The sequence below is a fragment of the Zootoca vivipara genome, chromosome 8 (assembly GCF_965207765.1).
Source record: "Zootoca vivipara chromosome 8, rZooViv2.hap1.1, whole genome shotgun sequence".
NCBI classification, from domain to species: domain Eukaryota; kingdom Metazoa; phylum Chordata; class Lepidosauria; order Squamata; family Lacertidae; genus Zootoca; species Zootoca vivipara.
This window is the reverse complement of record NC_142591.1, coordinates 3,758,177-3,783,580: the sequence shown is the minus strand read 5'-3', so window position 1 is coordinate 3,783,580 and position 25,404 is coordinate 3,758,177. Positions and strand designations below refer to the sequence as shown.

The following is a 25,404-nucleotide window of genomic DNA, read 5'->3' as shown; positions in this document are numbered from 1 at the left end:
TAGAATGTGTCCTTTTATTTAAAATGCATCTCTGGTTTATTTGTGGGGCATAGGAATTCATTCATATTTTTTTTCCAAAATATAGTTTGGCTCCTCCACAAGGTCTGAGGGACAGTGGACTGGCCCCCTGCTGAAAAAGTTTGCTGACCCCTGGTCTAATCTTTTAAACCAAGCACGACACACATGGATGACAACAGCCTCTCCCCATTTGGGTGAGCTTTCCTTTCCAGTACTTTCAGTTCTGTGAAGGATGTGGGCTTTCCCTCTTCAGTGCTGAAGGACAAATTTTACAAGGTTCCAGCCTAACCTTCAAAAAGATACCTCACAGCACTCAAGCAGGGGGTACAGGGGGCTGAGCAGGCTTGCAAACGGCAGCAACCTCCGGGTTGCTGAAAGGAAGTGGTAGAGAGCAAAGAAGAAGAAAAATCATGGCTGCTCTGTGGCAGATGAGTGATCAGCCTGGTGCTCTCCCTGAAAATCAGCTGCATCCTTTTATTCTTCTTTTTTAAGTTCACAAAAACGTTCAAAAGAAACACTAGAAGTCTCCATTTTCCTATGACATCTGCTACCTCCCCCCCCCCAAAGGGAAAACGGCTTACCTTAGAAAATAGGGTCAAAGTAGCAAGTGGCATAGGGCTCCATCAAAGATGGGAACGGCCTACTGCCCCCACCCTCCATTTGAGAAGTGAGCGACGCTCTTCATGTACCGACCACTTGCAGCAAATCCCCCAGGATCCCCAACGGCAAGAGATATTGTGAGTACTATTGCCTGGTTGTGTCACTCGCTTAACTTTCTTCTGGAAAGGAAGACAGACCTGGCAAGCTACTCCCATCTTCTCAGAGGCTTCCCCACTACCTGGCCGGTCTCCCCCTTCACCAAGGAGACTCCCCCCCCCTTAGAATGGAATAGAAGGCACCAGAGAGCTCAGGAATATGAGCAGAACTGAGGGGGGGGAGCCTTCTGAAATACACTCGGAGTCGAGAGTGAATTTCATGCTCTTTATTCAGCTCATAGTCATCAAGGAGAAGAAGAGAAGAAGAATGCCCTTTTCCCCAAAACCATCTGCTTATATACATTATTTACACAATGGGCTTCGCGTGATTGGCTACTTCAGGGTTACACCTGTGGGCCAATCAGTTTGTGGATTGACTTCTGCCAGCAGCCTGATTGGCTGCTCCTGCAGGCCAATCAGGTTGCGGATTCACTTCTGCCAGCCGCCTGATTGGCTGCTCCTGCAGGCCAATCAGGTTGCGGATTCACTTCCATCTGGAGTTGGATTGGGTGGCTCCTGCGGACCAATCAGACTGCTGATTCTGGATCCTATTGTTCTATGATTCAGCTCAGTACATAACACCTTCACAGCAGGGTGTGCCCACTTTGATTTTTGCCACAGCCCACCTTTACCCACCCTTTATTGTCACAAGTATCTGGCTCACAATCTTGTGAAACAGGATGCTGGATTAGATGGGGCCCTCAGTCAACTCCACTATATGCTGAATTCATTACTTATGGTGTTTGTTTTAAGTGAAAATCCTTGCACTGTGGAGAGTTAACTTGGTGGGAACCCACAGAACTCTCAGAGTGTTAAATAATCCGTACCTTTTGCAAATACAAGATGGTTCCTTTCAGAACAGCATAAAACTTCTTCCATCCTCTTCTTCCTCTGGGAGCTGAAAAACATGCAATTCAGGTGATTGCAGCGTTGATATGAGACATCACAGCAGATCCACAGAAATACAATTTTTGAACTAATCCACAAAAGACTGCAATTATGATGGGGTGAGGGGGTAATACGGTGAAGTGATTATCAATAGAAAGGGGAGAGAAATTTAATCCAGTTAACATTTAAAAGTGAATTTAATATATTTGCACTTTCTGAAACAACGTGAGAGCCAAAACACACTTAGCTGATTCTTGTGGTGCAGTTCTCTCAACCACCAGTGTTTATGAAAATGAAAATTAGGCAAAAGTGTGCATGAAAACAAACATAGTGAAAATAACATTAAAATGCATTATATTAGGAGAAATTGCTTGCAAAAATGTCAAAAGTGCATAAAAATACATAGGTTAAAGTAAAAATCCATGCTAACATGCTGAAGAAATCTTATTTTTTTTAAAAAAACAAACAAACCCCAAAACCACAAATTGCTGCAGAAACATGAGGCATTTTAAGGAAAACTGCCACCATTAGCCTTGGCAAAGGTCTTCCCATTAGTCCATGTGTGGCCTGTTTATGTGCATAAGGACCTGTTTATTTCACACCCAGCAATGGTGTGAGAGTCACTTTCCTATGGCTTCTTCTCATGCTACTCCAGTAACATTGGTGGGAATGGTGGTGAGGAATTCCAGTAATTGCTTCCACCTTTGGCCACCTCATGAGAAGAGAAGACTCCCTGGAAAAGACCCTGATGTTGGGAAAGATGGAGGGCACAAGGAGAAGGGGACGACAGAGGACGAGATGGTTGGACAGTGTTCTCGAAGCTACGAACATGAGTTTGACCAAACTGCGGGAGGCAGTGGAAGACAGGAGTGCCTGGTGTGCTCTGGTCCATGGGGTCACGAAGAGTCGGACATGACTAAACGACTAAACAACAACAACAAGCATTGTCTCATCTGGAGATAGCAGCATTTACATTGCCAGGAACCATACAAACAAATCCCGAAGTTACCAGTGTGGTGTAAGGAGAAGCCATGAAGAAGGAAATCCCATGCTATCACCAGTAGCTAAAACAACCCTGGGAAAATATGAAGGGTGATACATCCCATGCTTCCTTGTTGTAGCCCAGGCGTGCATCAGTGAAAAGCCAGACTCTCTCCCTGAGCCCAACCATTTCAAAACAAGTGTCTCTGCCACTCTACTGGACATCTCTTGCCCTTCAATACGTACTTCTCTTCCCATCCATGTCAGCGTGGGTTTTCCGAGTGAGGATGCCATGCTTATAGGTTACAGCATTCTGGGCCTGGGGGACATCCAGGAATGGATTGCTGCCATCAACTATCCTCGCCAATTTCTTTGTGCTGGCACCAAATTTGTCATCCACCAGTTCCGACAAAGACTTTCTGAGCTCATCTTCATCACTTGGAAATAAAGTGAAATAGAGACGTTAAATAAAGAAGTGGTGAGTGCATTCACACTATAATTCTACAAAGATTCAGGAACAGTGGAGGAGGGTTTGCTGGCCTCTTCCATGTCTGTGCTCCTCAGCTGCTGAGACTAACAGCATCGATTCTCCTCCTCAAGAGAAAGAGTTGCAACAGAAGTCTAACTTATGGCTAATGCACATATTGTGTACTATCTGGCAGGAAAGCATATCTGACAGCAGAAAGATCAAACCAGAGCATGAAGGTAGCTCTACCATCTGCTGGGAAATCTCTCTGCTTAGATGTTGAAATGTCCTAGATAGTGTCCTATTTTATCATCAGTTTACACCAAAGGGTGTCAGTTCTGGAAACCATATACCTGTCTTTCAAGGCTAATGAGTTCGTCACCTGCCTTGGGTATTTTTGAATGGTGTTTCTCCTCCTCCTTCCTTCCTTCCTGCATGCGTTTATTTATTTAACCAGATGCTCAGATGCACTTTCTTTGAACTCACTTATATAACACTTCCCTCAAATGCTAGTGTTTTACACACAGCCAAATGGAGATAGACAGCTAGCTCCCTCCAGTGGCTCTTTTAAATTAATATTTCAGTGGAATGTACAGTATATTGCCACACTCTCTCTCTCGAGTAAAACTGACTTTAGCAAAAAGAAGACTATGTTTTGACGACCCCAACAACAACAACAAAAACCCATAACACCTTTCTCTAGTGCTCTGAATACTTGAAACTACACATCTGCCAAACCGTCCTGAAAAATGTCATTAGCTGGGCATGTATTTCCTCAGAAAACCAGGTAACAAGCAAATTTAAGCTTTTTTAGACCCAACCTGTACAAATTGTTGTGACCCACCAAGCCATCTATTAGGCTGGCAGGAGAATGATCATATACCCCATTTTACAGTTGCAGGCAATAATATGTTTATTAAACTCCTGCTGGGCTGCCATACCTGGCTAGAGGATGGCTGTTCGTTTGATGGGTCAGAAATAAGGATGCTGGCCGTTGGGTTGGGGTGTTTGGAAATTTGGGGCAGCCTCATAAAAACTAAGGAGCTAAATTCCCTCAACTGCTGGGCCCACAAATCTGTCAGAATAGTTTCATTTTAAGAGTTGGCAACCCTAGTCCTAAATTGTGCAGGCCTGCTTTCCATGCTATTAAAATGACTCGAACTTGATTTTGCCTTAAAAGATCATTATGTAAAAGCTGAGCACAAATCCCTGTGATGTAATACTAAGGCTATATATAGATGACTTTTTTTCTAGTCAGATTGCTTATTGACCCATTTTCTTCCTATGGCAAATGTTCCTGCTGCTGTTTTGAGTGGCTGTTTCAACCAGCCAATTAGATAATGACTGTAATCTAACTAAATATGATATGCAGTGCTCCCCGCTCCAAAACAATGTGAGAGCCATATCTTCACGATATTTGGCATTTTCAGAAGGAAATAAAAAACACTTTACAGTACCCTTATCCACAACTGTACTCAAGCAGTTTTTTTTTTAATGAGGTGGGGGGGGAGTGGGATGGTGAACAAGCAAGATTGTTCCAACAACCTGCATTTCTTCAACATGTTGTTCATTATTTGCTTCCCTTTCTCTGCCCCCACCCCACCCCACCTCAAACATACACAATAACCCCCATCTCCTGCTTTTTGTTCCCAGCATGCAAAGCTGAAATTCCCGCAGCAAGACTTCTCCCCCCCCCAACATTTCCCTGATTTTTGCAGTACATCTACAGAATGGAGTTCAAGTGGTGATAGTGCCATGGGGGGGGGGGGCTATAGCCAGCCTGTGAAGCAAATCACCTCACAGCATAAAAATGATGCTGAGGCTGGGAAGGTGCAATCCCATGTATTGCATTGCTGGACAGGAGGGGGGAATCCAGCTCTTAAATGGGCTTTTAAGGTTTTAAAAATACATTCTCCATGCCTGACTCTATTAATTCACCCTTGCATTTAAATCTAATCAAACAGAGAATGTGAACTGAAGAGTCATGAATTTTATTTTTGTTTTGAAATGCTCATTTTGAGGGAGAATGATGAAGTAAATTGTACTCAGATCACTCAAAATAAGTTTTTTCTATTGGTTTTCTGCAAATGTTTCCCAAATACCCAATTTGACTTTTGTCCTCAACAACAATGACCTCCAGAAGAGTGCTTATAATGGATGCTGTCCTGGAGGAATCAGCAGTTTTGCATACAGGGGGGAAAACTGCTTGCCTTTGCGGCACTGCGTCAAGAGCAGCTGCCATGGCGGAAGGACAACCTGAGAGAGATTCACGTTGTTCCCTAGAATGCTCACATGATGGAAGCCACCATCTTATGCGCTTGTAGGCCTGTGACACTTCATTCAGTACAGAGTTACATGTGATCTAAGATGGTGGTCCCCATAGTGTAGACGCTCTGAAAGACACTTTGGATGGTCCTTGGAGATAATGTCATTTAAAACATAGCTGAAAAGGTCACTAGGAGTGCAGGGAGGAAATTGCTAGCAACACCCCCCCCCCGGGGTGCTAACATGGTGCCCTTCAGATATTTTGGACTCCAATCTCCATCAGCTCCAGTCAGCATGCTCAATGGTCAGGGATCATGGGAGTTGTAGTCCACAACCTCTGAAGGGTGTCGCATTGGCTACCCTTGTGCTTGTGATGGGCAGGCTTGCACCGCAATGTTTCAGAAATAAGATGAGCTGCTTCTTCAGATGCTCCCTTTAATCTCTGCACAATACAATGGGAACTGATTTTAGTGGGGAGATGCAAAGAGGATGCAGAACCCAAAACAGTTGGTGTAGAGCAAGCAGCAACCCACTGCAGAAAGGCCAATGGGACACTAAATCATTAAAAATGTCAACAAATGAAGCAACTAAATATAATAGCAGATCAGAGCAGGTTAAAATGATATTGTATATGAGTGAATTTTTTTTTACAGCATTGTGCTAACAGCCGACATGTGGGATGGATTTCTGTGGATCCATCCACAGAATTTCTGTGGATCCACCCAAGGGGCTAGATCCAGGGTGTCAGTTCTCCAAATGGAAAGGCTCTTTCCATTCACAGAAGAGATTCCAATTTAGCCAACTTCCTCTTTGCCCTGCAGCTCCTCGTGTCACAAATGGTCAAGGGTGTCCTGCTGTAGGCAAGACTGGATTCAACCCACTGATTCAGCTGCCGTGCCAAAGTTGCCTGCTTTTTGGAACCCCCCTGTCCTTCCCATTCAGCAGAGAGCAAAGGAAGCTGCTTCCAAGATGAGCTCTTTGCATAGCTGCCAACTCTCCCATATTCCCCGGGAAATCCCCGTTTTTCCAGCTGTTCCTAGTTGAAAAAAACAGATTTTTTTTGTTTTTCCCCGGTTTATTCTGGCGCGGCGGCCATTTTGGAACTGGGCGGAGCATGCTCAGAAGCGACTTTTGATGCTGCTCTGCCCAGTTCCAAAATGGCTGCAGTGAGACTTCTGGCGCGGCGGCCATTTTGGAACTGGGCAAAGCAGCATCAAAAGTCGCTTCTGAGCATGCTCCGCCCAGTTCCAAAATGGCGGCAGCGCTACTTCCGGTCTGCTACTTCCACCCGGTCCCTTATTTCTCTGACAGCAACTTGGCAGGTATGGCTCTTTGCTCTAGTTTACATTGACTGTAGATGGCAGTGCCTCTGACAACCTCTTCTACTGTCTACCTCCTCATACCATTCAAGATGTCGATTTCTGAAACTGTTTTCTGTCTTGGACAAATTCTAAGATGCATTAATTCTTTTTACAAAGGCACATTATAAAACACTTTAAAAACATACTTACATAGCCCATTCCAGCTTTTCATTTTTTATTGAGTTATACAGTGCCTGAAACAAGAACACAATGTCAGCTCTTAGTAGGTCCTCATAAAATGATTCCCATCTGTGGACGGTGCCCATATCAACCATTATTAAATCTGCCTATAATGGTGAAATGTCATTGTGACAAATTGAAGCACTTTTAAAATGTTTATTTCTGCCCGGCTGGCAAAGAGTTAACCCACCTCCAGCCTGACTGACTTAGAACTCTGATGGGGGCGGGACTGTGCCCGGTTTAAAAAAGGAGGGAGAGTCGGTTTGGTCAGTTAGGAGGGAGAGGGAGGAAGGTGTGGTGTGGTGTTTTGAGGTGGCTTGTTTGAAGACAGTGAAGAGGCTAGGAAAACTTAAAGTTAAATGTTTGACTGAGTTTATTTTGTACAACTGGAACAAAGCTAGTTAATAAATGACACGTTAAAGAAACACTTATGTTTTTAACACAATAAAACTTCATCTCTGTTTTTGCCAAAAAAAAAAAAAGGTCTGTCTTTATTTTTCCAGCGAGGTACCAGGACTCACAACCGTGGTGGCTCAAGAGAGGGCAAAACTCACCTCAGGCAGGGAGGTGGCAGTTTGTGTCCTGGAGTTACACGGAGGAGGCTTAGAAGGGTAACCTGAGGTGCCAAGAAGTTGCCAGAGTGCATAGGGCAAACTTCTACAGTGGGGAATCCAACTGAGGGAGACCCTTTACTGGAGGCAAGAGGTTATTCCGTGGGACAGCCTAGAGTTTCTTAAGGTACCAGGTCATGCAAGCTGGAAGGTTCTCCTTACTAAGAAACCCATCAGTAAAAGGGGTTGATTTTTGAGGCGGCAGGAGCAGAGGGTGGGTGTTTTCCCCTCTGGATTCCTGTGTCGCAGTGATAGTAAGGTAGAGTGGGACACGGGTCGTCACATTTTTGGTGGCAGCGTCGTGATCGAAATTCAAAGCTCACGCGCCTAGTTTGGTTTGAGTCTGTCAGGATTTTCCTGTGAGGAAAATGACTCACGTAAGAAAACCCAGAGAGGCAAAAGGAGATGAAAGAACGGAAGGGGCTGAGGGAAGCCCAGGTTCTGAGGTAGAACTGATGAAACTACGAATTGAGATGGCCCGAATTGAAGCTGAGAGGGAAAAGATAGCATCTGAAAGTGAGAGGGAAAAAGCTAGAATTGAAAGTGAGAGAGAAAAAGCTAGAATTGAAGCTGAGGAGAGAATGCAGTCCGAGAGGTTAAGGGTTCAATTAGAACAGGACAGAATGAAGCTTGAAGAGATACGTTTGCGATCAGAATTAACTAGTAGCCCAGTTAATAATGATAGTATCGCAATTAATTTAAAAAGGTTCCCCAAATTTGGAAAGGATGATAATGTCGAATCGTTTCTATTTACCTTCGAACGCGTTTGTGTGGAATTTCAAATACCTGAGGAGAACTGGATGCTTTATTTAAGACCTCAAATTTGTGGGATACTAAGTGAAATTTATGCTGACCTGAGGGAAGAAGAGCTGTCATGTTACCAAGTATTTAAGCAAAGGGTCAGGGTTCGATGTGGACTCACGGCTGAACAAAGCAGAAAGGCTTTTCGTGAGGCAAAAAAGGAACATAAAGAGACTTATGCCCAACTAGCTAGCCGCTTAGATAAATTACTTGACAGATGGATTCAAGGGAGTGGAGTGAAGGACTTTGATGAGTTAAAACAATTAATTTGTTTAGAACAATTTTTTAAGCAAATCCCTAGCAATTTACGTTGGTTCTTGAGGGATAAAAAACTGAAAACTGTGGCAGAGGTTGCAGAGGTCTTAGATGAACTACAGGGAGATTTCAATGAAATAGCATTCCCAAAACACTCACAGAAGGGTAATCCATGGAGAAACAGAGAAAATAAAGACAGGCAAGAAAATTTTCCTGTCAGGGAATCAGTTTCTGACAAGACAGGGTCTAAAAAAATCACTTGTTTTTTCTGTAATCGTGAGGGCCATGTACGTGCCAGGTGCCCCCTGCTGGTTAAGTCGCAAACTACACCTACTGCAGCTAAACAAGTAAAACTGGTAACGCAGTCACAGGAAAATAGCTCGCCTCAGACAGAAGGCTCAGAGAAAGCAGACAGTCCAGCTGAGACTACTTCTAAGGTCTTGCAGGTCTGGAGGGCTGAGCAGGAGTGCAACCAAGATTACATGGAGCCAATTGAATTAAATGGTCAGTCTTGTTTAGGTTTGAGGGACACAGGAGCAGAAGTCTCACTTGTCAAATCACAATTTGTTCCAAAGGAGCAGTACCTCAAGGGTCAGTCCTATAGTTTAAAAGGCATATGGGGCCCACATTTTGAAGTACCATTAGCTGAAGTTGATATTACCTACAAAGGATTTTGTGGCAAATGGAGAGTAGGAATCCTAAATGAATTGGAGGTGCCCTTTTTAATAGGGAATGACCTAGCTAGTCAGAAGCACCGTATTCAAGTGATAACTAGGTCACAGTCTCAAGTCACTGAGAGTAATCCTCCTGCAGTTATAGAGTCACCCATAGATCCTAGTGAGGGTGAAGAGCTGATTAGCGTGCCAGTGGTCCAGGAGCACGGTGCCCAATTCTTGAGTGATCAAAAAGAGGATGAAACTATAAAAGAGCTGTGGGGTAAAGCACAAGGTCCTACTGCAGAAGTAACTGTGGAGAACCCCTGCTTATTTACCACCATTGAGGGAAGACTGTATAGAATTTCTAGGAGGAGGAAAACTGCTGCTGTTTGGGAAAGGAAGAAACAGTTAGTGTTGCCAAGAACTTACCGGTTGCAAGTGCTACAAATGGCACACGACGCACCCTCAGCAGCGCATCTAGGCATTAGAAAGACTAGTGATAGAATCCAAGCAAGATTTTACTGGCCTGGGATGGGCAAAGACATCAAAGAGTATTGCAAGTCCTGTGTGATCTGCCAAAAAGCAGGCAAAAGAGCGGACAAAACGCGAGGCTTGTTACAGTCTATTCCCGTAATTACGGAGCCCTTTTCCAGAGTAGGAGTGGACATCCTCGGGCCTATCTCCAGAGTTACAAAAAGGGGGAATAAATTTATTTTATGCCTCGTGGATTATGCTACGCGCTATCCAGAAGCAATACCTCTAAAGGACATTGATTCCAAGACTGTAGCAAAAGCCCTCATGTCGGTGTTCTTAAGGCTGGGATTCCCCAAAGGAATTATAACAGATTTAGGGACATCCTTCACGTCCAAGACCATGGAAGAGCTTTTAACTCTTTGTGGAATTAAGCATGTTAAAACTACGGCTTATCATCCACAGTCAAATGGCTTGACGGAGAAATTTAATTCGACCCTGAGCCGGATGCTAAAAACCTATTCCATCAATCATCCTAACGACTGGGATGAGAGGCTGCAACACTTCCTATTTGGTTATCGCGAAGTGCCGCAGGAGAGCACAGGGTTCAGTCCTTTTGAACTCCTATTTGGACGACAGCCACGAGGACCCCTAGACTTGATGAAAGCAGCGTGGTCGGGGGAGGAGCAGATCGACAGCCCTGATGTTGTGACGTATCTACAGGGGCTGCAGAGCGACCTTCAAGAGCTACAGGAGCAGGCTGCTCACAACTTGCAGCAGGCACAGCGTCGACAGAAGCAGTGGTATGATGCACACGCAAGAGACAGATCTTTCCAGCCCGGTGACAGTGTGCTCGTGTTAAGAACAAGACGTCGAAAGAAGTTGGAGATGTCGTGGGACGGTCCCTTCAAAGTGGTCGAGAGGATTTCTGCAGTGAACTATTTGGTAGAGTTAGATGGGGAAGGGAACCGATGTAAAAATTTTCATGTAAATTTACTTAAGCCTTATTTTGACAGAAATAAGTTGGTGTTACAAGTAAAGGGGAAGATGACACAAGGAATTCATTTAACTGGGTGGGGAGAGCTGAGTAAGGGCACAACTCTAGCAGAGGTGTCATTCGATGAAGGTCTGACCCCAGAGCAAAAGGAGCAGTTAAAAATAGTCCTTGCTCAGTTGGCTCAGATCTTCTCAAACATCCCAGGGAGGACCAGCCTAACAACTCATATAATAGACACAGGGTAAGCACATAAGTGGGAAGGAAAACATCATAGCGGACGCTTTGTCTAGGTATATTTTTGAGAGGTATAGAATGGTGCAAATTATTATATGAAAGGGTGGGAACCCTAGCAAAACATTTGTGCTAAGGCGTTGCAATCTAACACATGCCACACAAAGTTTATCTGTGGACAAGTTCATGAGATGTTAATTTAGTTGACTTTGTGATATGAGTGTTATAGAATGCATTGAAGTATTTTTAACCCCAAGCCCATTGCTTTGGCATTGCTCTAGTTAGTTAAGAGCATGCCGACGCAATGTCTTTGTGGTGGGGGGAGATATGTGACAAATTGAAGCACTTTTAAAATGTTTATTTCTGCCCGGCTGGCAAAGAGTTAACCCACCTCCAGCCTGACTGACTTAGAACTCTGATGGGGGCGGGACTGTGCCCGGTTTAAAAAAGGAGGGAGAGTCGGTTTGGTCAGTTAGGAGGGAGAGGGAGGAAGGTGTGGTGTGGTGTTTTGAGGTGGCTTGTTTGAAGACAGTGAAGAGGCTAGGAAAACTTAAAGTTAAATGTTTGACTGAGTTTATTTTGTACAACTGGAACAAAGCTAGTTAATAAATGACACGTTAAAGAAACACTTATGTTTTTAACACAATAAAACTTCATCTCTGTTTTTGCCAAAAAAAAAAAAAGGTCCGTCTTTATTTTTCCAGTGAGGTACCAGGACTCACAACCGTGGTGGCTCAAGAGAGGGCAAAACTCACCTCAGGCAGGGAGGTGGCAGTTTGTGTCCTGGAGTTACACGGAGGAGGCTTAGAAGGGTAACCTGAGGTGCCAAGAAGTTGCCAGAGTGCATAGGGCAAACTTCTACAGTGGGGAATCCAACTGAGGGAGACCCTTTACTGGAGGCAAGAGGTTATTCCGTGGGACAGCCTAGAGTTTCTTAAGGTACCAGGTCATGCAAGCTGGAAGGTTCTCCTTACTAAGAAACCCATCAGTAAAAGGGGTTGATTTTTGAGGCGGCAGGACCAGAGGGTGGGTGTTTTCCCCTCTGGATTCCTGTGTCGCAGTGATAGTAAGGTAGAGTGGGACACGGGTCGTCACAGTCATCATTGCTATATTCTGTCCCTGACTGATCATAGGAAATCGTTTTAAAGAGCTTGTCCATCTTCATTTTTAATCAAATTATTTGAACAATAAAGGAATAGTTGTTGTTTCTTCTTGGCTTGGTCACACCTGTAGGCATCTGCAAAACTTTTATAGCTATGTGGAAGGCAATGTGTCTGATGTGGTGATGGGTTGAAATTCAGCCCAGCTCTGCTTTCTGGCAAGGAAAGATTATTGGTTTTCAGAGTTAGAAAAGAGTGTTGTTGTTTTTAAAAGAAGTGATTATCTAAGTTTTTACCATTTTGTCTATTAAGGTTTAAAGTTTAAGCACATATGAAAGTCTTGACCATTTCCCCCTGTAAATAAATGGCAGAATATATCTTATGAATTGTGACCCTGTAGCCATTTTCCCATACATGAGGGGGGCAGGGAATTTAGTCTGCCCATGGCTGAAATTACTAAGAAAATATTTGAAAATTTATGAACTCTGGCTCTGGTCATTTACTCGTACATAAGAGAGTGGGTGATTTCCACTAATGACCAGAAGGAAAACACACAAATAATAATAATAATAACCCCATTTGCGAAACATTTTGAATAGAACTCTGTACCCCAAACCCTGTAAATAAAGGGGCAATTTCCTTTGCTTGGGGTGTGAGGCTGTGAGAGGTTTATTTGATACAGTAAACATGGCTAGAGAGTGCTGCTGGATTAGACCAAAGGCCCAGCTAGCCCAGAATCCTCTTCCCGCACTGGCCAGGCAGATGCCCGTGGGAAGCCTGCAAGCAGGACCCATTACAGAACTAGGGAAGCTTTCTCAGGCCTGGGGCTACATTCGCTCTGGAGCTACCTTCCGCCCCGTCTGCATCAGCCAGCATGGCTAGTGGTCAGGGATGATGGGATTTGGAGTGCAGCAACACCTGGAAGGGCCAGGGAACTGCATGTTCAAATTCTCTCATATAAGCAGCGCTTCATCTTTGAAAAAGATTAGTGCATCAGACACAGAAGCCTAGGCTTTCATCTTTCCCCTTTCATGCTAGCTTTCCAATGGCAGAGAGTTTTGGCATTCATTTGTGCCACCCCGTAGCTGGAATCTGAAGTGGGGCAGCCTCAAGGAGGTGGAACCACATGTATTTATTTTCTGATCATGACATATAGAAGAGCATCTCTAAGAATGAAAGTGAAAATAATCACAGCATAGACCATGTCGTGTCGACTCGGGGTACCTTTTGTCTCTCCCCCACCTTGGCGCACCCGCTCTTCCTCCGAAGACCGCTGGGCTGCCCCCTTTCCGGGAAGGACTAAGCTGTACCCCATACGTAAGGTAGACTGCCACCGCTAAACACCTTAACCAAGCCGTTTAGACAATCTTTACTCTAGTAGGAGGCTGAGCAGCAAGGACTGGTTTAGCAATGTTAGCCAGGAAGGACCAAAACCCACAGAAATATCTTTTAACTATTTATTGTAAGAGGCATAGTTAAACAAACAGAATATAACAGTTCTCAGAAAAGCATAGATAATGGAGCAGAGGCTAGGGATGTCCTCCCAATAATTCATTCCTACTGCATGCATGTTCAGCACCTTAGCATAATGGAACTTCTTCAGCCACAGACGCTTGGAATTTCCTGAAATAACAATACACCCCATTTCTCCCCCCACTTTCCTTTACTAGATACAGGATTACCTTCAACAGATCCTTTGCAAAATCCTTCCCATCATTCAGTCTGTCCAGATTTGCTGTGAACTGTTGGCAGGACATCTTTTTCCCAATATTCTGCAATGCAGAACAACAGATACTTTATTTCCCCCATAAGTTTTTAATGTTACAGGCGTGTATATATATATATATATATATATATATATATATATATATATATATATATATATATATATATATGGAGATAAATGAAGTAAACATATGTCAAATGAACTCTTTCTTTGTAGCCCAAAGTAGAGCAGTGTCAAAGAAAGAAAATGGAATGTTTTCCTTGCATAAGCTGCCAGGCTTTGACTGAACCAGGTTATCCGTGTTTTTTGCCTATGAATGTGAAATGAAATGAATAAGGCACTCTGCTGTGGGCACCCAGGCTGGGCTATGGGCTCCAGTCTTGCTGCAGGGGTTTTTTTTGTGGGGGTGGGGGTGGGGTGGGGGGAGAAACTGGGGAATTGTTTCCCCATTGTCATCTCTTTTTTCTTTCCAGGAAACCTGTTTGAAATGTGTGTGTTGATGTGTGACACTGGAGTTGCATTATGGGGCACCTGATAAGAAAAACAGAAATAAATAAATAAATAAATAAATAAATAAGTAAATACTGGGTTCAAATGGTGCCTTGCACAGGTTCAACCTATCAGTTCTGAATTACAGTATGTTGCTCTGAGTGGAATGACTGTCTAAGCCAGATTCTCCTCTCCTTGCCACATCTGACGCAATGGCTGCTCCTGCACTGTCCCTGGTCCCATAGCTTTTGGGTTGAGCAAGATTGTGCGATTTATCTACAATACAAATATCACACCTCTTGCTAGGGCAGGGGCATCGTGATGAAAATTTATAGCCTATTAAAATGCAACACTTCCTAATCTAGGGATTCAAAGAAGTGGATGTTGCTGAGAGTGGCATGGGGACAATCACGAGACCTGCAGAAAGCCAAATGACTTAGGTTTATGTGCAAACTAGCGCTTGTGGATTGCTTCTCTGAACAATCATGAGAGGCAGTCAATATTTTTTTCTTGAGGAACAAAGTTAGGAAGACGTGCACATTACACACATTTCCTTTTTAAAAAGTGCAGCACTTTGGTAGGTATTGCTTTCATTGTTAACGCATATATTTTACAATTCCAAGTGCCCAAAATGTACAGAAATGTAGTGCAAATTGTAACAACTGCACTTACCACCTGAGAAAGGGTTAAAGAGCAATAATAAGAGGATCCCGAAGCAGAAGAGAAAGAGAAAGGAGGAGAGAGGAAAGAAGACATTAATGTCACAATAGCCATTGAAAGTTTACAGCTCTGAGATGCCTTCCAAAGACTTAATCCTCACTGAACTTGCTGTATTTACCACACCATTTCACCTACAGAAGAATTTGGGGCTTCGAAATTTAATTTCCTGCCCAATTCTCCTCCTCCTTTCTCGGTGGTATCTTAGGCCTGGTTCTCACAAGCAGCAGGTAAACCTCTTTGGCTACTAAGCCATTTTAGTTCTGACTGGAGTTGCAGATTTACAATGATTGAATGTTCCTCCATAGACAGACAATAAAATCTGCACACAGGAAACAGGCATGTCAGAGAGAAGAAAGTTCCAAGAAGCAGCTCTCCATGACATTTCTATTTGCAGGTAAATTGGTGTGTGGGGAAGCATTTTGTTACTTGAGCCCCTTGCTCACTTCTGAAGTGGAACAGTGTAGAATTCAGTTCCCCGAGCCATCCAGGTCCTTTTTATACATTCCTTTGGTACAATTCCCCCTCAATCTCCTCCATGCAGTTAGTGTATTCATGGAAGAATGTGTCATAAGGGCTCTGCTGCTTGTAAAAAGTGGGCCTTAGAGACAGGAAACAGAGACAAGCATGCAACTTGGGGGTGGGTTAACTGGAGCCTGTTCATCTTGTCAAACAACAGTGTAGAAGCATTAACTGTTCCCTTTCAATGTGCTTAACTTTAAATATGCTTAACTGGTGTACCTAACTCACTATGCTGGCTGGCAGCTCCTTTCCACAGCTGCAGACAAGTGTCTTTCTCAGAAGTTGTTAGGGATTGTATCTTGAACAAGCAAAGTGTCAGGAGTATGGGCAGGAGTCAGGCTCTGGGGCCTGTAGTGCTTTGCAGGACTGGGGCCTGCCTCAGCTTGTGCTGGAGAAGCAAGGAGTGGCCACTCAGGTGAAGACCTCAGCTTGTGCTGGAGAAGCAAGGAGTGGCCACTCAGGTGAGGCCACTTGATACCTCACTGCACCTGGTGGCAGGAGCTGGGAGGGATAAAAGCTCAGCATTTCCCCTCAGCTCTTTGCCACAGCAACGCTACCCCTGCCTGGTTGCCTCTGGCCTCTTGCTCCTTGGATCCTTGCCTTGCCGACGCCTTGCTCCTTGGACCTTTGCCTTGCTGATGCCTTGCTCCTCGACTCCCAGACCTTCGCCTCTGCCTTGCTCCTTGACCCTGCGACTGCCTGCTGCTGGACCATCAGCCCTGCACCTGTTCCTGCTCCTACATCACCATCTTGCCTCTGGTCCTGACGTCCTCAGCCAGGGCTTCAACCGCCCGCCGACCGGACCGTGACACAAAGCTTGTGGCCTACCATGGATCTACAGTACTTCCGCCTAAAAGGATGAGTGCTACTGTCTGAATCAATGTAAGTTGCAGTGTTCTTTTCTCAGCAATCACCAATCCAGCAATCAGAACAAAGCAGCTGGGTGCACATTTATCTGATTAATTGGATCCTCCCTAACAAGAGGGCACGTGTTGCGGTGTGGCCGGGCAACCAAACCCTGTGTTGTGGGTGGGAATTTTTGGATGGCCACAACACCCTATTGGACTGCAATTGATGCTGGGTGCAATTAGACCAATGGGATGCCAGCTAAATTCTGTCGAGGGACCTCTATGCAGTATAAGCCCATGCATGTGTCCCTGAGCTTCCTCTTTTGGGCCAGTGCATCGGAACACTCGCCCACCTCTCCCTATATTTAGGGCTTGCACGCTTGACCTTGCTATGCCATTGTGTGTCATCTGTCATTGGGACAGGGGCATGGCAGGAATTTTCCCCACTTGGCTGATAGGCTTTGGGTTTCGCTTGCCACGTAGCAAATCGTCACAACTTGTAAGGTTGTGGATAGGCTCTGGTAGAGTCCCGGTGGCGCGGGGCGCCAGGGCACCAGGCCGGTAGGCGGGGCACTGCACGGAAGCCATGCTGCACGCTGCGCGCTGCGAGGGCGGGGCGCCGGAGCGATCTCCGCCCCTCAGCGCCAGGGCGCCCGACCTTCTCAAGACTGCCCTGGCTCTGGTTCAGGTGATAGGGGTGGCAGAACGCTCTAGCCATCCCTATGCAATGGGTATTCCGTTAAAGGAATCCAGGGACTCTTTGGCTGGTCAACCCTGAGAGGGGTTGTGCCCTGAGCCCTGAGTCAAGGGGGACATCTGGCTGGTGGACTGGCATGACCCCACTTTCCACTGTGCCGGGTGTTCACCCAAAGTTAAATAAATTGGAGTTCTCGTTAGTAAATGGTGCATTTACTAACAAGAACTCCAATTTTTTAATGGGTGTTCACCCAAGGTGAACACACCTATCGTGTGCCCTGGGTCAGTACTACCTGCAACGGTGCAGGGAGCTAGTCGAACCAGAGCCTATGCAACCACTCGATTGTAATCAATAAAGTTGTGGCCTAAATTCTGCCAAAAACCAAACCAAAAATTTGAGTATTGTCTGAATTTATTTAGGGGGTGGTTAAAGGATCTACACATGCAAAGCAAATCACAAACATAAATACTTCTTGGGTATGTGCCTTTGCCTAGTATATTATTAGCCGCTTCACTCATTTGAATTTTAAGAAAGAACTAATTCTTCCAGTCGTGTAAGCATTTTCTTTCAGCCCTTATATTCCATGGCCAGCCCATGTGCCTCATGACACCAACACACCAATACTGTACTGGCATGTGGAATGCAACAAGGGTCTATCCTGGCTCCTTTGGAAGGAAGGGTCAGGTGTGAATGTAGCAAGTTGCCTCTCATGCTGCTTAACATCATGATAGTGCTGGATGAGGTCTCGGGTTGGAGGTGCCTCCAACAGGCTTGCGATCGAATTACTTGTATCTCTCTTTCACACAGATCCTAGGCTGTCTTGGAGCAGCGTCTGAGATCAGTCATGGACTGGGTAATAGGTGAACAATTGAAGGTTAATCCAGACTAGACCTGACAGGAAAGCAACATTTTTGATGAAATCTAATAGGAGTCTTCATCATATATCTCAATTTATTCTGAAAATATACTCTTATACACGCTTATCCTAGTTTGCCCTACAATCCCAGATGGATGAGACTTGAAGGAAGAAGCTTCCATTGCTACATACCCTCTAACATATCGCAGAGGAAAATCGAGACGCTTGTCTTTTGGGTCCGCACTCTTGTTGGAGCCAAATCGTGACACCCCAGGATCCAGCAGGGATGGCTTCTGTAAGTCTGGGATGTGGGACAGTTGCTGTAGGCAGCATTTTTGCTGCTAATAGAGCATGGAATTGAATGCCCTTCCCTGCCATTGTCTGCTACTGCCATGGCATCAGTTTTCAAAGGCATTTTCCAGGTAGCAACAATATCTACCTGAAGAGCAAGAGCACAATGTAGGTCTTCTTCTGAAAATACTTCTTCTTCTTCTGAAAATACTTACATGGCCATGCAGATCTGTGTTGAGCAGCATCAGGGCACAAGTGAGCGTGTGGATTCCATCTGGAAGATGCAAGAAATTTAGCCTGTTTCTAAGCTGCACTAACAATTAGCTATATTCAGGCAGGGGAACATTCAAAAAGCCGAGAACAAAATTTGAGAAGTGTGCTGCTAAAGTCAGCCTCATTTGGCTCCAAGTTAAGATATTGTTCTACTTCTGCAACAGCCTCATCCCCACTTACTTTTCATCCTAATAACTATTTAGCTATTTGAACTAAATGCAGTTATTAAGCAAGTGGCATTATTCCAGGAAACCGGCTAGTCCTTCCTTTCAGTTTGCTTAAAAAGCAAAACCATTATAAAGCTCATTTCAAGGGTTCAAAGTGCTGCTCTCAGGAATATGTACTTTACAATGATCCTAAGTAGGCCAGTCTAGTATTAGTATTCTCCTGTGGTGCAGTTAGATAATTTTAGGTTCTTCTTGATGGAGGGGCGACTCCTCTTTAGATAGTAATGTGCGTTTAATGCACTGCGTTATTTCAAAATGTGGGAAGCCAGTTATTTTGTTTTGGGGAGCCCTTCTGCTCATTCTGCCAAACTCTGAATGTTTTCTGTTAACTTTTAAGGGAGATTTCACTGGCAAGCCTCTCAAAAAGCTAGTTATGGCAAGGTGATATATGGGGCAAAAAAGCCCAGTTCTGAACATAAGGGGGTATTACCTTCTGATGTGCTCTCTTCTGGATTGCATTGGCAATATCGGTGTGAGAAATGGATGAGGACCCGTTCCCGTTCCTGTGTCTCTCCCATCAAGGGGAAGGCTTTTAGGAATGTTCTAGACGTGGAAAGGTAAAAAAGTTAGCAAGTAAATCAAAAGGAGACCCAAAGTTGCTGATCAGAGGCCGTGAGATACCTAAAATGGATGTGGCTCTGGGACTTCACAATATTTATTATTATACTATTCATTATAAATGTTAAATCTCCAGGTAGCTGAGCATGCCAACACTATACCTGGTTTTAGATGAAAAAAGGCACAAGACTGAGGCTTACAGCATCATTAACTATGGTGACCTCTGGGAGCAGCTCTGCACAATGGGGATTTGGGGCACAGTGCTACAGTGGGTCTCCCCCTACCTAGGGACTGGACTGCATCTGACTACCCAGACATGGAAAAAGTTCACATGTGTTGATCTTGTTTTACCCTTCCAGTGATTTGAATTATCTTTTGAATGTTTTTAATTGTCCTGGTGGTCTTATTACAATCAAGCAGTATATAAATTTTGTTAGGTAAATGAATGAATGAATGAATCTATCTGACTTGATTCACAACTCCTGGACTAACGTGAAAGGGGGGAAACTTCATATTTTGATACCGTTCATTGCTTTAAAGAATGCATTACGGAATGCATTACAAATGCATATATTCAGATGAAATACATTTGGAAATGTGTACATGGATAAATAGAATAATATTTAAGTACAAAATATTATGCAGATTTTATTTTTTAGATGCAGATTAATCCAGAAATAGAATAAATTTATGAAGGAGCAAATGTGAAATTGAGAAGAACCAGAACCAGACCCATCTGTCCATCTCTAAAAAGGTAAAGGTAAAGGGTCCCCTGACCATTAGGTCCAGTCGTGACTGACTCTGGGGTTGCGGCGCTCATCTCATGTTATTGGCCGAGAGAGCCAGCATACAGCTTCCGGGTCATGTGGCCAGCATGACAAAGCCGCTTCTGGCGAACCAGAGCAGCACCCGGAAATGCCGTTTACTTTCCTGCTGTAGCGGTACCTATTTATCTACTTGCACTTTGATGTGCTTTCGAACTGCTAGGTTGGCAGGAGCTGGGACCGAGCAACGGGAGCTCACCCCATTGCGGGGATTCGAACCACTGACCTTCTGATCGGCAAGCCCTAGGCTCAGTGGTTTAACCCACAGTGCCACCCGCGTCCCTCTGTCCATCCCTGCTTCTGCCTAAACATTTCTATCGCAATGCAGAAGGACTGTGGGCTCTGGTTATATGAGTGCCATGGATACTTGTTAGAGTAAACCTGGAATGCCACTTATAACAACTAGCACAACTCTTCTCACTACTTCCCATTTTGTGTGCCTTTTTAACCTTAAATAATTAGTTTTTTAGCCTGTTCAACCCTGAGGAGGTGTGGTGGACATCAAAGGCAGGAAGTTTCCAGCAAAACAGGGGGGAAATGTTTCTGTGTTATAAAAATATAATTAAAATTCCTTCTGTCTTTGCCAGCCTGAGACCCAGGGAGGGGCCATAGCACATGCTCTGTGTGCTGAAGGTCTTGTTCAATCTGCATCTACAGTTTAAAGGATCTGATTGCACATAATGGGAAGGACCATAGCCTGAGGATTTGGAGAACTATGGTTGCCAGTTGGTGCTCGCCCACACCTTGCTGGTCCCATGCCTAGAAAGCACGGGTCCAAGAGGTTTTCCACTTGTCTTGTGCTTTCTGTCCAAGTGGTCTTCTGTTTGCCCCACTGCTTTCCCCAGGAAAATCTTCTTTACCGCTGAATTGTAAGAAATGTCCATCTGTGGAAAACTTGATTGACATTTGCCTCAATTCAGCTGGAAAGAGTGGGTTTCTCTGAGTGGGGATGCTGAACAAGCAGAAGTGTGGACAAGCACTCAGAGTTTTATTATTTTTATTTTTATTTATTACATTTGTACACCACCCTATACCCACAGGTCTCAGGACGATAACGGTCTAAATGGGCGAACAACCTGGTAAAATGTACCTATGGCCCCAAAAAATCTTAAAACACATCTGGAAGATACTTAGGTTGATACTCCCAAGTGTGACTCTCTAGTGAGAGAAAGTCTCTCTTCATATTCTTGCTGTCTTCATCTGTTGCACAAACTGTAAACACAAGCTCCTAATCTCAGATGTTGCGAGTGGAGATGTCTCCAAAGTACATTGAAGCTAAGCTCTTCCGAGCCATGTTGTTTAAAGCCACCTTCTTGAATTGTATCTGGAAGAGAACAAGGAGCCAATGCAGACATCATAGTACAGGCGTGATGTGCTCCCAGTAGCTTTCATTCATCCGATGGTGTGGGGCTGTTACTGAAGCTTCCAGGCAGTCTCATTTGGCAGTTCAACACAGCAATTTTGAAAATATTTAGAAGCTAGGCATGGGAATGTTCTCCCAGATAAAGAAACAGTCTGACCTGCTATTTCAGTGGGGAAATGTATGCTTGTATTAGATGACATCCAAATACGTATACAGAAAGTAACCCTTTGGACCAAGCCCAGCACCTAGCAGGAGGAAGAAGGGAGAAGTGCAATGCACAGCAGAGAGAAACAGAGGGGAATAGAGACTGAGAAGAAATGTACTCTGGCTTAAATGAAAGGACTAGAAGTCTGAAACGGAATCTGACGAAATGTTGTGGAAAACCATGTACGTATCCTGAAACCAGGTGTCTTTTTACAGGGGGGGGGGGAAGCTGCTTTGTGGAGGGTTTTTTCCAATGGAGAAAGGGATTCCTACCCCTCCACTCCTGCTGGAACTCCCCTCTACTAGCAACATACATGTGGAACCTCCATGAGAAATCGTTCTTAAGTGACTTTTCTCTTTTGAAAGAGCTATAGATGGGAAGTGAAAAGCATCACAATATGAAGCTGTGCTATTGCCACACTTGGCCCGCCACCCAGGCTCGCCTGCCCTTTATTTGATGACCCAAAATGCGGCTGATAAAACTAACCTATTTAAAGGCAGTATTTGTAAAAAAGAGAGGAATCCAGACATTAGAGACAGGCAATCAAGTTGAAAGTGCTTGATTTTTGTTAGACTCCTGAGATGTCTGAAATTAAATGATGGTAACAGAAATGGATAGTGTGGGGCCTTACCTCTAACACACGCATTCGAGATCCCCGCCCTTGCAGCTCACCTGAGTGCTTTATCCAAGGTCAGTCCAGTGAAGTCAAAGAAACGGAGATATTCTTCTGCTACCAGTTTGCTAAATTCATTACTGTAATTAAAGAGGCCACAGTCAGTGTACTGGTGCATACTCTTCACCAGAGAATCTAATTCCACAATCCACTGAACATGGGTTTGTGTTCCTACACGTCTCAGCTCATCCTCAATCTGTAGTGAAATTGATCCAGCCAAATATGAGCTCTTTCCAGTCCCATTGGATTTCAACTGAAGAGCCAAGCCATCCCACTGGACTGAAAAATATTCATGCTCCGAGTTCACTATAGAAATCTATGTATTTTTGACTCATTGTGACTTGAAGGTCCTTCCCCCTTTTAATGTTTGCTTCATTATTGTATTAATGAAGCAGACACTAGAATTCTCAGTGACCGGTGAATAGCAGTTATTAAACGAACTGTCAGGACTTGGGAGCTAGGTGGACCAATGGGTGGGGATGCCCCTGAGGAAAACTAAATTGATTTTTTTAAGCACCTCCAAATAATTGGATGATGCCGTGTAGTGAAACAGCAAAAAAAGATAATGCTATTCTAGGCTGCATCAACGGAAGTATAGTACTGCTTTATCCTGCCTTGGTCAGACCACACCTGGAGTACTGTGTCCCAGTTCGGGCCCCACAATTTAAGATGGATATTGGCAAGTTGGAAAATGTGTAGAGGAGGGTGACCAAGATAATAAAGGGTCTGGAAACTACGCCTTATGAGGAATGGTTGAGGGAATTGGGTATGTTTAGCCTGGAGAAGCGGAGATCAAGAGGATATAAGATAGCCATCTTCTAATATATCAAGGGCTGTCACATAGGAGCAAGCCGAACTAATAGCTCCAAGTTACAAGAAAGGAGATCCTGACAAAACATCAGGAAGCACTTTCTGACAGCAAGGGCTGTTTGACGGTGGAATGTTCTCCCTCGGGAGGTTGTGGGCTTTCCTTCCTGGGAGGTTTTTAAGCAGAGGTTGGATGGCCATCTGTCATGGATGCTTTAGTTGAGATTCCTGCATTGCAGGGTATTGGGCTTGGTGATAATACTTCTCCTTTGCATCTGCAGGTGAGGCAGTAGATGAGCTAGACCAGGCATCCCCAAACTGCGGCCCTCCAGATGTTTTGGCCTACAACTCCCATGATCCCTAGCTAAGAGGACCAGTGGTCAGGGATGATGGGAATTGTAGTCCAAAACATCTGGAGGGCCAAAGTTTGGGGATGCCTGAGCTAGACTGTTGCCTTGCTTTGGTAATGGGCTGGAAAAGAGCCAACAAACTGAAGCTGGATCCAAATAAGACTAAGGCACTATCACTGGGCAGTTGCCTAGACCTGAAGGAGTGGGAATGCAGCTTGGGGGTCCTTCAGGATCCTTTGCTGTTGCTTGAGCCTCAGGTAGTCTCAGTGGTGCTGATTGCCTTCCATCAGCCTAGGCTGGTGGCCTTGCTGCACCCCTATCTGGACAGGGATAGCCTAACTTCTGTTGTCTATGCTCTGGTAGTCTCTATTAAATTACTGCAACACGTTATATGTGGGGCTGCCTCTGAAGCTGGTTCAGAAACTTCAACAGGTGCAGGAATCAGCAGCCAGGCATAGCTGCCAAGTCTCCCGTATTCCCCAGGAAACCCCCGTTTTTCTGGTTGTCCCCAGCCGAAAAAACGGATTTTTTTTGTTTTCCCCCGGTTTATTCTGGCGCGGCGGCCATTTTGGAACTGGGCGGAGCATGCTCAGAAGCGACTTTTGATGCTGCTTTGCCCAGTTCCACAATGGCTACAGCGCGACTTCTGGTGCGGCGACTTCTGGTCCCTTATTTCTCAGGCTGGAACTTGGCAGGTATAAAGCCAGGTTGCTCATTGGGGGAAGACTGCTTCTGCTCCAACTGTATGGGCTGCGAAGTCTGGGCCCAAGACACACTGCTGGTTTTAAACAATCTATTAAACTGTGGGGGGTTGTTGGGTTTGCCTGTTGCTCTGTTGTGTATCTTTACATTTTTATATTGTAAACCACCCTGCGATCCTCAGATGAAGGGCTGTATAGAAAGGTGGAGTTCAGAGGAATTTATATTTGAAGACTTGAAGTGGCCTTAGTAGATTTGAAATCTCTAGCATATGGCTATTCCTTTTTAAGCACGGATCCTTTCTTTGTTTCTGGGGAATGCTTCCCCAGCCCTCTTCCCCATAATTTCTCCCCTTTCTCTCTTTAAACTTTAAATTAGAAACAAATATGGAAAGCAGGAATACAATGTCAGGAAAAGCTGTCACTTAGAAAACCAGGTTCCTCTTTTTTAGGCAAATGAGGTCAATGTGCCCTTAGGGAGACATTGTAATGAAGCTATTTTCATGCTGTGTGGGACTTTAAATTAGTAGGTGCCCCTTCTCTCAGAAATAAGTGTTCTGATGGGAAACTGCCCCATTTAGTTTCAAGATATACATTTGAGTGCAAAATATATTTACCGTAAATGTGAATGCTGATTTTGTGGAATGGGGACAAGAACTATTGACCCTTTTCAGATTTGCCATACAGAAGCCTTAGGAGCAGAAGTACAACAAGGAACCTGGGCTCAGTTTCCCCACATAATAAAATATTAGAGAGAGGGAGAGAGTGGTGCTGATTCGAGCACCTTGAAGTCACTCCCAAAGCCCTGAAAGACACACTCTGTCTCTAATCTCTGACTGCAGTTTACTGTTGGTGGATGTTGACTCTATAGGTGCCCAGAGAAAAGGTGCATATGCATGCGTCCCAGGGCTAAGACTCCAAATGGAAAAGAGATTCCAAGATAAAGCCTTGAGTGAGCCCTGATGCAATTAAACCCGCATGCAAAGGGGTGAAACTTTCCATGGAGGAACTGAATTTTGGGGAACTTTCCCCCCCCCCACTGTGAAGATTGTCTAGATAATAATGGTGGTGGAGAAATGTTAGCGGGAAACCTTTTTATGTTATAAATTCAACAAAGTTTCTCCATACTTTTCATAGCTGCCAAGTTTTCCCTTTTCTCGCGAGGAAGCCTATTCAGCATAAGGGAAAATCCCTGTAAAAAAGGGATAACTTGGCAGCTATGATACTTTTTTCAACCACTGTTT

General features: G+C 44.5%; 1 protein-coding gene across 1 annotated transcript in view; it reads right to left on the bottom strand.

The window, feature by feature from the left end:
* The window catches only part of PSD2 (pleckstrin and Sec7 domain containing 2), a 41,957-nt gene that overhangs the window by 9,679 nt on the left and 6,874 nt on the right, over positions 1-25,404 (bottom strand). Inside the window, exons 4-11 of the mRNA XM_088675980.1 lie at positions 22,305-22,385; positions 19,113-19,225; positions 18,398-18,456; positions 17,325-17,327; positions 13,719-13,808; positions 6,885-6,928; positions 2,889-3,079; positions 1,601-1,671 (exon numbers count right to left, since the gene is read on the bottom strand). Coding sequence (XP_088532106.1) covers positions 1,601-1,671; positions 2,889-3,079; positions 6,885-6,928; positions 13,719-13,808; positions 17,325-17,327; positions 18,398-18,456; positions 19,113-19,225; positions 22,305-22,385 — 652 coding nt within the window. The remainder of the gene's footprint in view (positions 1-1,600; positions 1,672-2,888; positions 3,080-6,884; positions 6,929-13,718; positions 13,809-17,324; positions 17,328-18,397; positions 18,457-19,112; positions 19,226-22,304; positions 22,386-25,404) is intronic.